Here is a 13,139-nt window from a genome sequence, read left to right as displayed (position 1 = left end):
AGTACGTTGGTGGTGGAACTGCACACATACGTTTACCCGCATTCAGGACGGGAAATATGCAGCCAGGCTTTTACGCGGCTAAAATGCTTTCTGCCCTCCTATTGCACCGTGATGCCCCTCAGCTGGAAACTGTGCTGCAGAGATCCACAATGAAACGCAAACGTTTCTTCTGGCCTGGTGTCACGTCTTCTGGAAGCAGTGCTACTCCTAAGGCCCTCCTATTGAGCCACAGGTTGGTTCCTGAGCCTCAGGCACAGTGCTGGCATGGAACTGGGTATTGCAAAATGTTAACTCCCTCTGAAAGTGACTTGGTTTCAGAATAATCAGCTCCTTGTGAAAATTTAGGGGCTTTTCAGGAGAGAACTGAACAAATCCTTGTAGTCTTTTAAAGAGGCATGCCACTGTAAAATGTGTAGGTAAAAAGCGCTTTATCCATGTAAATCAGCTCTGTGAAAGGTGCCTTCCCTGTAGGCGGTGAAAGCCCGCAGGGTGTGCCACGTCGTGCATGCCTTCAGCTGCATTAAGAGGAGACGTTTTCCCAGCAGGCATTTAGGCCAGGGGAGAGAACTCGCACACCTAGATTGCATTTCCATCGCTATCCGTAATATTTTCCATTCAAAGAGCACCTATGGGAAAAGCAGGTGCAAATTGACCGGGGACACGTGGTACCCGCAAAACGTTTGCTAGCAAAAGTGTGCGTATGCTTTAGCTTTCAAACTGGGGGCAAAGTCCATGGGGGGAAAAAGTAAGTGCAGAGTTTGTCCCAAAACCCCATAGTAAGAAAATACTCCTCCTGGCTGGGTTAGGGCCATCCATGGAAGCAGCTTGTTAAGTTCAGTGCCGTTGACGCTGTAAGCCTAGTTCAGTAGTGGAATATCTGGAGATAACCCGCAGCACTTTCTCTCATGCTACGGTGGAAATTATCCAGGCTTGGTTTCAGGGCTATGAAACTCTTGCCCTGGCAGATTAATTTGTATGCGTTGTTTCTTGCCTGTCTCTGAATGGTGCAGAATAGAGGCTGCTGAATTCACAAGGCGATGAAATTCTGCACTCATGGTGTTCTCTGTACTGTGTTTGAACCGGGGAAGTGACGCGGGCAAACGTTCTGTGATCCGCAGGAGGCGGTGGCCAAAGCTGAGAAGCTTGTCCGTCTACACCAAGAGTACCAGCAAGGCTTGAAGACCTTTGAGGAGTGGCTGCAGCGGGAAGTGGAAAAACTGGATTGCTTTTCCCACCTTGAAGGCAACACGCAGGCTCATGAAGCTACTCTCCGGGAGCTCCAGGTATGTGAGTGATATGACCTTTTTTTTTTCCCTGGAAAAATTGTTGTTTGCTGCTGGGCTGGATGCTGGAAATAAATTCAACTGGAAGAGGAATCATACCTGCTGATAACGTGTCACGCAGAGTGGCCTGTTTATCCTGTAATCATCGTTTGTTCCAAAGGGTTGCACTGCGGCCTCCTCTGATGATAAATTCAGCCTGATCAACAACACATGACTGCGGCCTGGGCCAAATGAATCTTCCCTCATACTCAGGTTGTTAGGGAGGTCGATATTCACGTGGATTCACGCGCTTGGTGACATGCACGCATGTATGTGGCCCCCATGCATATTTGCTGTAGTATTTTATAATATGCACATATGATAGTGGCTTGTTTAATAAAATACGCCTGATTGTGCCATGCAGTATATGCACGTATGTAGGCTTGCATGCAATCCATTGAAACCACCTATATCAATGGATTCGACGCCTTCACTCCACCCACCTATTTTTAAAATATACGTTTATATTTTATGTGCGTAAGCAAAACTATGACTTAGTCGTGCGAGTCCTGATTTACACGCATTAGTTGGCCAGTTTTAAAGCATGTGCACATCAAGGAAATTAACCAGTTTACCATTTAGTCCACCAGTTCACCCAGTCCTTCTCCAAGTTATCAAGACCCTCCTGGTTCTTCAGCCTGAACATCCCCCACTTCACCCAGACCTCCCACCCAGTCAGTGCTACACAATAAAGACATTTAATATCACTTACACCAGATAATTAGCGGGCATAAACATATGTGAGTTGGAAAATGTATGCGTGTAAGTGTCTTTGAAAATTGCAACTTACACGCGTGATTGTTAGGCCCGCCTTGGAAAGTTCCTAGACTGCCCCTTTTTTATTATTTATGTATTTATTTATTTAGCATTTTTTATATATTTGTATATTTTTTATATACCGAGGTATAGCAGAGTTGCCTTCACTCCGGTTGTAGCTGCGTATATGTGCTTGCGAAAGTGAACATACATGCATATGTTCAAATTTTATAAAATACAGAATACCAAGTAGAGGCTACTTATGCACGTATTGTATATGCTATATTTCATGCATGCAATGTTATGAAAATTCATCTTAAATTGTCTGTCTGAAAATTGCCCACCCTTAATTTGGCTAACAGTGCACCTAGGTGTTTAGGCCTGGGGAGGAAAGGTGCTCACGCGGACAGCATTTTCAGATCTTTGCGTGCAGTTCTCCTGCAGAAGGTATTTTGTGCCTGTGGCACGTTTCAAAGTGAAAGTACCTGCACAGGCTTTCGCTTTGGGAATCGCTGCAGAGTTTGTGGGCAAAAAAGCATTTCATGGCCTTTGTCGCAGTGTGGGCAGTTTGAAGCCTGCCCCTGTGATGGGAAGGCATCGGAATGAAAACGCTCTGAGTACTGATCTTTACAATGTCGGAGCGTCTTTCACAGTCTTCCGGCATTTCTTCTGTTTTTCCTGTCCTCGAGGTCCTCTCGCTGGCGCAGCATAGATAAATGCCCGGTGTAAGATGGGGGAAACGGCCCGCTGACTGCTGCTGCTATTTCCAGCTGGCAGACAGTGTATGGCAGGGACACAGCAAGCTGACACCCGGAGACGAGGCGAGTCGAAAAATTGTGATGCCAGCTCCCAGCCCTAATCTCACCCCCCCCCCCCCCCCCCCCCCCGTTAAACCCAGACATCAGCCCGTGGCTGCCATGCCAGAGTGCGAGAGCATCGTCACCAGAAATCGGGAGGAAAAAGGCCCAGGCCTGCCTGGAAAGTGAGCAAAGCAAACTCTTCAGCATTTGCGCATGTTGCACGTCTGCCTTTAGAGTGCCTCCTTTTCGGGCTTAGTGCAACCATTTCTATCACCAAACAGGCGCGCGCACCGGGAAAACTGCAGTTAAGGAAAAATGAACTCGGCCGCGTGTTTGGATGTTGGTTTTGCTCACTTCTGAAAATTAAAGCCTCCAAGTGTGTGGTGAGGAAAGCTCTCTCTTCTTGTGGGTGGATCAAATTAAAATGCCTCACGGTAACATTTGGCTTCTAATCTGAGAGAGAGAGGCTCTGCGGTGCCGATCCCGACTTTGTGTGCATGATTTGTGAGGGCAGACCCTCCAGGCCTGCAAGCAGACTTTGTTTAGTTATGCGTAATTGCGAGTGGTGGCATTCTGTGATCTGCAAGCAGGCTTCGCCTCCCATAGCACGGCTCCTGCCACTGCGAGCCAAAAATATCCCCCAGCCACACAGAGACTGCTAAATATGAGCACAGGGCAGACCACTGAAAAGGGGGCAGAGCTCTGGGGGGGGGGGAAGTCGACAGGTTCCCACGAGAAGCTCAGTTTAGTGGGAGCCACGCACAGAATTTTGCAATTTTAGGGGGTCCAAGTCGCACCTCCTTTTGTGGCTGGGGAGGGGAAGTTCCTCACGGGCCGCAAAGCGGTACAGTCTGCGCCTGTATTGTGCATTGAAAGCGAAATTGCACGCGCGCACGGGCCTCTCTCAAACACGCACCTGCTTCAAGCAGGGCGTAGCTTGTGCAGGGCAACTTAGAACATCCTTTTTAAAATCAAAAAGCATGTGCCCAAGTCACAGCTCTGCTCTCCTCCCCTCCCCCCCCCGCGAATGCCTGTTTAGCATGCACGTAAAAGCCATCATCATCATCATCATCATCATCATCATCGTTTATTTATGACTCGCTTTCCCAGCTGAGGACTTCCACGCATCTTGCAGCAGGTTTGTAATTCAGGCGATGGTTGGGAAATCCTAAAGAGAAAGGGAGTGCTGGAAATGTTAGACGTACAAACGTCATTTAGATGCAGGGCATAAGCCAGGGGCTGTTTTCAAAGAGCCACTTAGGCTCATAAACACTGGTTTTGTGTACATTAAGTGGCTTTAAAAATTGCCCTCCCAAAACAGTGCAACTATGTTCCTTCTTCTCTGGTGTTTGTCTTCTTAAGAGCTCAGGGACGAATTTCGAGCCCGCTGACCACTTCTCCTAGCGGACTAGATTTTGTTTGGGAAGCTTTAGGATCATTTGCAGCTGCGACCTAGCTGGCTAGATTTAGGCTCGCAGTCAGGCCTCTCAGATTCAGCCCTCTAAGTGCTCCCTGACCCTGGTAATACCTCCAGCGCCGCCTCACTTTTAGGGTGGCTAAATCCAGCTTTACAGAGCTTTTTCAGCTCTGCAAAGCTGAAAAAGCTTGCAGAGTCCACGCCACATGTTAAGAGGGAAAACAATGCACTTTATTTGCCGTGATCAGGGTTTTGCCAAACCTTCTCTCTGTTTAGAACTTCAGCTTCTTGGAGTTAAAACAATGAAGCCATGACTGGGAAGATCTAAGCCAGGTGAGATGAAGGTGGGATTAAAAGAGGAAGAGGCAACTTGAATTCAGAAGTGAAGCGGCAAGAAGTGAGGTGCTTAGGGATCTGTGTAAGAAAAAACAGTCAGGAGGGTGGGTGGGACCATAAGTCCTTCCTAAAAATGTGCGCAATAGTCTACTCTGACACCTGGCCTGGTCAGCATTTCAAGCCGGTTTAATAATGTTTTGCTGCAATTCTGGTCAGTCGACTAGAAACAAGAGCACAAAGGCTACGAATTAAGGCGGGTTAATAGGTGAGGCTTAACTGATGAAAAGAGAAGCCCCCAAAACCGAGCTGGGTAGATTACACCAGTGTTTCCCAACCTTTTTCCGCCCAAGGCACATTTCCATAAACAAAGTAAAAATAGTGGCGCACCAGACCCCCTGCCCCGCTCGTCGTCCTTCCCCCTTCGCACAACACACACCTCATTGGCCCCAGCACATTATTATTAATAATTTTACATTTGCTGTTTTCTTAAACTGTGGCCCTAAGTTCCATTGCCCCATTCCACGATGAAAGGGAAGAGCAAGGGGAAGGCTGTGATGGGGCAGTGGAAGTAAGGGCAACAGAAGAGCTCTGTAGATTGGGTTTGGTGGAGGGAGGGGTAGAGAGAGAGAGATAGGAAGGATTTCAGGCCATGACTTGCCCCCTTTCTGTTTAGTAGAATTCACGAACTTTTGTGCAGGTTGTGTCCCTGCTCTTGGCCTCCTCCAATTGCCACCAGTAGCAGGGCCGGTGCAAGGGTCTGTAGTGCCCCCACCCCACAACCCACCCTGAGTTGAAAGTGCCCCTCGTACAGTGGTAGATATATATTTATTTATTTATTATTTATTTATTTATTTATTTTACAGTTTTATATACCGAAGTTCTGGTAACAAAGTTACTAATCACTTCGGTTTACATTATTTAGTCATATTCTCCCTCTTAGAGGCTCTCTCTCTCTCTCTCCCTCTCTCTCTCTCTCTCTCTCTCTCTCCCTCTCCCTCTCCCTCCTTCACTCTTTCCCCCCACCAGCTGTTTCCTACAGCCTCTGGCTCTGCAGCCACGGCCACACCTGTTGAGAAACATTGGATGAGGCAAATTGAAATGCTGGATTCAAGGAGCCCCTCGGTGGCAAGAGAACAAAGTGTTGCTTGCCCGCTGGAAATGAAGATGCATGAAACTACACAATAAGGCTCTCATGCTAATAGAGGATCTGGTACTTTGGAGGTGAATCGCTAAGCTGTAGAATTTTTCCCCGAGGAGGTATTTTCCTGAGGAGAAAAATACCGTGGCAGTGAAGGCGCCCCACTTAACCGGGACTGTGGGGGCCGCCATTGCTTAAAGGGGCTGAGAATATCCTCCTCCCCCCGAAACAAATGGAAACCCCTGGGGGTCTGCATGGATCCCCATCCCCTCCCAGCCCCACTGCCATTTCAGATGGTAAAAATGAAAGAAAAAACAAACCCTTTTTCAGTACTGCGCAAGCTTCATCCCCCAACTCCCGCGCTTTCAATTCAGAGAACCCAGCTCCCTGAGGCTGGGACCCTCACCCCTGTGTCCGTCCCAAGCACGTGGCCCCCCTTTATACATAAAGATATCCCTGGTGGTCCAATGGACCCTCACGCACCACGCTCTGGGCCCCTTTACTTGTAAAAGATGCATTGATGTTGCAGTAGGGACCCGGAGAGCTCCCTAGGCTCCAGGCCCGGGTGGTGGCCATTTTCCAAAATGGCGCCTCTCAGCCTTTTGAGTAAGTGGGGGGAGTCCAGTAGCAGGGAGTGGGGTGGTCCACTTGACCAGCAGGGCCATTTATTTCTAAATGGGATTGTCCCAGGGGTGGGGGTCCTGGCCTCCAGGGGCTGGGTTTTCTGAGTGAAGGGGCCGGGGTTGGGTTAGGGAGCAGGGTGTAGGCTGTACTGAAAAAGATTTCTTTGGGGTTTTTTTGCATTTTAATAGCAACGTGGCGGGTGGGGGGACAGGGAGTCTGTGCAGACCTCCTTATTTCTGCGTGAAGATGTTCTCGGGGCCAAGCAGCTCCTTTAAGGCTAGGCCACGGGTGCATGGGGACGGGAGTTCTGGCTAATTTCAATTCAGATAATGCGGCTTGCAAAATTTTTGGCAAGCTGCGTTATTTGATTTCCACTGATTAGTGTAGTAATGAGCTAATTTAAATACGCATGGTGCCAAGCCTGGAATAGCATGAAATATTTGAAATATCTTGCGTTATCCCTGAATTAAGCCATTTACCGTGGCAAAAAACGTGAACATATTACACCAATTCTGATAAATTTACACTGGCTGCCGATTACACACAGAATATGGTGCAAAACCTGCTGTATCCCCCATAAAGCAATTTATGGGCAGAAAACCGATTGGCTGAATTTTTCAATCCAATTACACACCCCACACAGATCACTGAGATCGACAAATAAAGGGTTACTTCAGATCCCTTCAGTAAATACAGCTCATTTGATTTTGGTGCGTGAGAGAATCATCTCTATTGCAGGACCCAGTCTTCCGTACACCATTCCTGCAGAATTAAGACTCGAAACCGAGATAAAAATTTTTTAAAAAGACCTGGCTCTTTGAGCGAGCCTATTCAGACAATCGAGAAAAAGGTCATTAACATCACGAATCCTGAAAGGTTGTCATTCTGTTTGTAATGCATTTCCTTTTAAGCTATTGTATCCTCCCTCGTACAGTTTAATAATGTATATTTTATAAACATTGTTGTATACCCCGTGTTTTTATGTTTATTCTCTGTAAACCGTTGTGATGTATATCCGAATGACGGATTTATTATAAATAACTAAATAAATAAATAATGCGGCTTTGTGAATGAGGCCCTTTGTTTAAGAGATTATAGGCTTAATGACTTGGTATGATTTTAACAAAAACAGTCTTATTGAAATGGAGATGGAACTGGCCCAGGAGATGAGCAGGAGATCCTCGCTTATGGCCTGAACTAGGGCTGGTTTGAGTAGCAAGGAGTGGTGGAGTAGTATAGAGAAAAAATGAGGAATTTGACAGAGGATAAGAATAAACATACATCTTCATCACTGGCGCAATTGCGACAGCAACTTGTTCATTTATTTTTCTTCTGTAGTGTATTTTATAGCAGCTCTTTGCTTAGGGGCAGATTTTAAAATCCCTGCGCGCCGTTGGCCTATGTTGCATAGGCCAACGGCGCGTGCAAAGCCCCGGGATGCACATAAGTCCCGGGGCTTTGCTTGGGGGAGGGGCGTGTCAGGGGCATGCCGGGGGCGGCGTGGCATTCAGGGGCATTCCGTGGGCGGGGCCGGGGGTGTGGTGCTGGGGCGGGGGCAATGCCAGGGACGTGACCGAGGCCTCCGAACCAGCCCCCGGGCCGGAAAAAAAGCTCCCTCCGAGGCCACTCCGATTTAGGGAGCGGCCTCAGAGGGAACGGAGGCAGCCTGCTCGGCTCGGCATGCGCAGGTTGCACAATTGTGCACCCCCCTGAGCGCGCCACATGTAATAAAATCGGGTGTAGATTTGTTCGCACTGGGATGCGCAAACAAATCTACGCCCGCACAAATTTGAAGGGAAACATCAATTTCACTGTTAGGGAAGAAATTCTACTTTATTTAGCTCTAACTGTATGTTCCAAGAGAGGTCGTGCCACACACTCTTGGTGTATTGAATTGTGAGTCGAAGCCCAGTCATTTACAGATTCTGGAAAATGTAGGAAGAAAGATCTTAGATCTTTACTGCCTGGAGACAGCAGTTGCTTTAATGAAAAAGTTGCAGTGATCTGTATTCTTGTACATTCTTAGCTAAGCATTGTCTGATAATTGTTCAGTAAAATGGAGTTCCCTGTACGTACCTGGATCAGTCCAGACCGTGGGTTGAGCCTCCTGTCCAGCAGGTGGAGACAGACCAAAACTGAAAGGGTATCCTACATCAGGACAGAGCCTACCCTGCAGCCCTTCTGTCTCCAGCAGATGCCAGGCAGCTCACCCTGCGGTTCCCTGTTTGCTTGCCCTTACCCTTCGGGGTTCCTTGCTTTCTTCTTTTTTCTTGTGGGCAAGCTCAAGCAAGTGTTGTTCAGAATTAATTCTCTGTAAAAAAAAAATTATTATTATTATTTGTGACTTTTACTTCTGTTGGGTTAGGGAGACAGTACTGTCTCCCTCGCTCTTGGGGAGCCTAGAGGGGCTTGCCCCTTGAATTGTTCAGCCTGCGTTCCCTTCCCGGTGACCTCTCTATTTTGGGGAGATACTGGTGGTGCCAGTCATTCCCCCTTCGCCTTCTGCCTTGCCCCCGAGACGTTTATTCCTCAGGTGCTCTCTCAGGGAGGTTTTATTCCCCTGTTATCTGAAAAAAATAAATCCATATCTATTAATTTGGTGGGATTTATGGTTCAGAGAGGCAGAAGGGCTCTTGACATTTGTGTCTGTTCAGTAGCGGGAGAGTGCAAGGTTCGATCGCCTGAACTTCTCTCCGGTGGCTCCTTGCTCAGCTGTTTTCTGCTTAACTCGCAGCAGTTCTTGCTTTTTGAATGCCGCCTTCTAATCTATGTTTAGCTTGTGGAGAGACGGCCTCCCGGCTCTCCCGCGATGGTTTGTGTTCCGGCTGCTTGCCGGGTGGGGAGAGCCCCTCCTCGGCAGCGCCGAAGACTTCAGCCCGGGGACGCGCTCCCCGACACATGGCCAGGCCGTTCCCAACCTGGCAAATCGTGGGAACGGTGGACATTTTGGGAATTAGTACTGATGCCGATTCAGCCTTACAGGGGGCAGAGGAGCTGGATCTGCAGGTTTTACCCCCCCAATTTAAGCCCAGTGCACTCTCATAGGGATGTCCCTGACCCCCCCTCTCCTCCTTTGCCACCCCCTTCGCCCCTCGGGAAAATTCTCTCGGGCCCGATTTTCATCTGAATTTGTGCTCCTAATGCACAAATCATATTTGGCCAGGCTGCAGGAGGATGAGGACCCCCCATATCCCCCTCCCCCCCAAGATTCCTTGGATACCCGCTCTGCTACCCCCGTGGTACTGGATGCACAAGGCTCCATCCGGGTGCAGGTGGTCCCGGGGGCTCTACTCCCCCCGGATCCACAGCAGCTTCCTGTGGACCCCCTCCAGGATCCTGATGAGGATTTTTCTGCACCTGCACCTCCCCTTCAGGGAGATGATCCCCGAGTACTCCATCTATTTCAGCGGGAAGGGCTAGAGCCCCTCATTCCCTTCCTTCTACAGGAATTGGGGATCGATGCTCCCCTGGAGCATACGGTGATGGCTGCGATGCCGGCAAACACGGACCCAGTCCTGGCAGGACTTAGGGCACTTCCGCGCACATTTCCCTTCCATCCCATGCATAAGTTATTTCTTTTACGGGAATGGGAAGCTCCAGAGACGGGTCTCCGAGTCGGTAGAGCTATGGACAAGCTCTTCCCGCTCCCTGAAGATTGCCTGGACATGCTGAAGATTCGCAAAGTGGATTCTTCCGTATCTGCGGTTACCAAGCATACCACAATCCCAGTGGTGGGCGCCACAGCTCTGAAGGATGTTCAAGACCGCAAGCTTGAATTTTTTCTTAAACGGATCTTTGAGGTGTTAGCCTTAGGAGTCCGGGCGACGATCTGCAGTAATCTCATGCAGCGGGCAAGTCTTAGGTGGGTACAGCAATTACTCAGTACCCAGGACCTCCCATCTGCAGAGGCAGAGCAGGCGGAGCATTTAGAAGACGCCATTGCATATGGCGCGGATGCCCTATATGACTTGCTTCGCATACAGGCCAAGGCAATGGTTTCCGCAGTGTCGGCCAGATGTCTCTGGCTGCGCAACTGGTCCGCGGACTCTTCCTCCAAGGCTTAGCTGGGCACACTCCCTTTTAAGGGCAAGTTGCTCTTTAGAGAGGACCTAGAACAGCTTATTAAATCCTTGGGCGAAAACAAGGTCCATAAGCTGCCAGAGGACCATCCTAAACAGTCTTTTTTCCCGAAACGTACCTGCTTTCGTGGACAACGCCAGTACAACAACAGGGCGCAAGGTTCTTTCCCAAGAGGAGCCACCTCCAGGTCACAGTCATGGTCTCATTCCTTTCGGGGCCATCGTGCCTTCCGAGATGGTAATCAACAACATCCGGCCACCAAGTCCGCTTCCCAATGAGATCCAGCCGGTCCATTCCTCTGTACGAAACTTAGGTAGGTGTCTCTCTCTGTTTTGCGAGGAATGGGACAAAATCACGTCTGATCAGTGGGTTCTCGAGGTAATAGAAAACGGTTACGCGTTAGAATTTGCCCGGTACCTACCGGATCTTCATCTCATTTCTCCTTGTGGCCGGCTGAAGCGGCCTGCGGTCTGTCTAACCCTCGCCAAGCTCCAGGACCTTGGGGAGATAGTCCCGGTGCCAGTGGAGAAACAAGGGGCCGGCCAGTATCCCATTTACTTCGTCGTGCCCAAGAAGGACAATTCCTTTTGTCCAATCCTGGAACTCAAATGAGTCAACCGTGCTCTCAGGTACCCCATTTCCGAATGGAGTCCCTGAGGGTGATGATAGCGACTATATAGCCTCCCTCGACTTGACAGAGGCTTATCTTCACATACCGATTTGACGCGAGCATGAGAAGTATCTCCATTTCAACATTCTGGACCAACAGTTCAAGTTCCGGGCTCTACCCTTCGGCCTCACCACAGCTCCCCGCACTTTTACAAAGGTCATGGTGGTAGTGGCAGCCGCACTTTGCCGAGAAGGAATCCTAGTCCACCCTTATCTGGACGATTGGCTCGTGCTGGCCAAGTCATCAGCTCTCTGCAGTCTAGCAGTCGACAGGGTCCTTGCTCTCCTCACTTCACTCGGCTGGATAATCAACTTCCCCAAAAGCAATCTCCAGCCCTCCAAGATCCTGTAATTCCTAGGAGCTCGCTTTGATACACGAGTCGGAAAAGTATTTCTCCCAGACGCTCAGGCGCGCAAGCTCATCAATCAAGCGCGCAGCTTTAATTCTCTGCCACTTCCCATGGCGTGGGATTACCTGCAGGTTCTGGGGACCATGGCCTCCGCTATCGACCTGGTCCCCTGGGCTTTTGCGCATATGCTTTGTTATCCCGCTGGCAGCCAGTGTCCGAACAGTTCCAGGTGACCCTTCCTCTCTCCGAATCTACCATTGCAGACATACAATGATGGCTGTCGCTGGCACATCTCCTGAAGGGGATGTCCTTACTGACTCCCCCATGGGTAATAGTCACGATGGATGCCAGTCTGTCAATCCCAGATGACGCAGGGATACTGATCCCCAGTCCAGTCCCGTTGGCACATCAATTGTCTGGAAGCTCATGCGGTGCACATGGCTCTCAATATCTTTCTTCCACTAATCCGTGGCAAGTGGCCTATAATCCACCACGGTGGCCTATATCAGTCATCAGGGGGGGGGGGGTACCTGAAGTTGTCTGGTGGCGCTGGAAGCCAGCAAGCTCTTCGCCTGGGTGGAGAGGCACTTGGATCGTCTAGCTGCCTCCCACATAGCGGGCAAGGAGAATGTTCAAGCCGACTTCCTCAGCCGACAACGTCTCGATCCCGGCGAGTGGGAATTGTCCAACGAGGCGATGCATCTGATTGTTCTCAGGTGAGGTCCCCCTCACCTGGACCTGATGACAACCTTGAGCAATGCAAAGGCTCCCAGATTCTTCAGCCGCTGGAGGGAGCATTGCTTGGAAGGAGTGAATGCTCTGGTCCTCCCTTGGCCTCCTGACGTTCTCTTCTACATGTTTCCTCCTTGGCCACTAGTGGGAAAAATTCTCAGAAGAAAGCTTCACCGGGGACCAGTCATTCTTGTGGCCCCCGAGTGGCCTCACAGACCATGTTTCGCGGATCTGGTAAATCTGGCGACGGATGGTCCTCTTCGCCTCGGCCATCTCCCATGCCTCCTTCGGCAGGGTCCCATATTTTTTGACCAGGCGGATCACTTCTGTCTAGCGGCATGGCATTTGAATGGCGAAGATTGAGCAATAAGGGCTATAAAGAGGAAGTTATCTCCACTCTGCTTCAGGCCTGTAAGCAGTCTATGTCCCTGGCCTATGTCTGCGTCTGGAAAATTTTTGAAAATGCCTGCGCAGAATCCGGTGTCTCGGCTTGTTCGCCTTCGGTTTCTATGATTCTCTCATTCCTTCAGAGGGGTCTCTCCAAGGGTCTTTCCTTCAGCTTGTTGCGCATCCAAGTCTCCGCCCTCCGTTCCCTCCTGGGCACCATCGAGGGTCATGCGGTGGCCTCTCACCCGGATGTTGTCCGTTTCTTCAAGGGCGCTAAGCCCTTGAAGCCACTCATCTGGGCCACTTGTCCTTTGGGTTCTTTGTGCTGCCCCTTTCGAACCTCTCCATCGGGCTACCCTCAAGGACCTGATGCTCAAGACCGTCTTCCTGGTTTCCATCTGTTCCGCCAGAAGGGTGTCGGAGATTCAAGCATTGTCCTGTAGGGAGCCTTTTCTGCAGTTCTCGGATTAGGATGTTTCTCTCAAAACTGTACCTTCTTTCTTGCCAAAGGTTGTTTCTTCTTTTCAC

At 49.7% G+C, this 13,139-nt stretch overlaps 1 protein-coding gene across 1 annotated transcript in view; it reads left to right on the top strand.

Annotated features, from left to right (window-relative positions):
* SYNE1 (spectrin repeat containing nuclear envelope protein 1) overlaps window positions 1-13,139 on the top strand; it is a 966,955-nt gene that overhangs the window by 586,037 nt on the left and 367,779 nt on the right. The window contains 1 exon segment of the mRNA XM_029596918.1: window positions 1,119-1,283. Within this exon segment, the coding sequence (XP_029452778.1) occupies window positions 1,119-1,283 (165 nt within the window).

The sequence above is a fragment of the Rhinatrema bivittatum genome, chromosome 3, assembly GCF_901001135.1.
Source record: "Rhinatrema bivittatum chromosome 3, aRhiBiv1.1, whole genome shotgun sequence".
NCBI classification, from domain to species: Eukaryota; Metazoa; Chordata; class Amphibia; order Gymnophiona; family Rhinatrematidae; genus Rhinatrema; species Rhinatrema bivittatum.
This window is presented reverse-complemented; position numbering and strand designations above follow the sequence as displayed.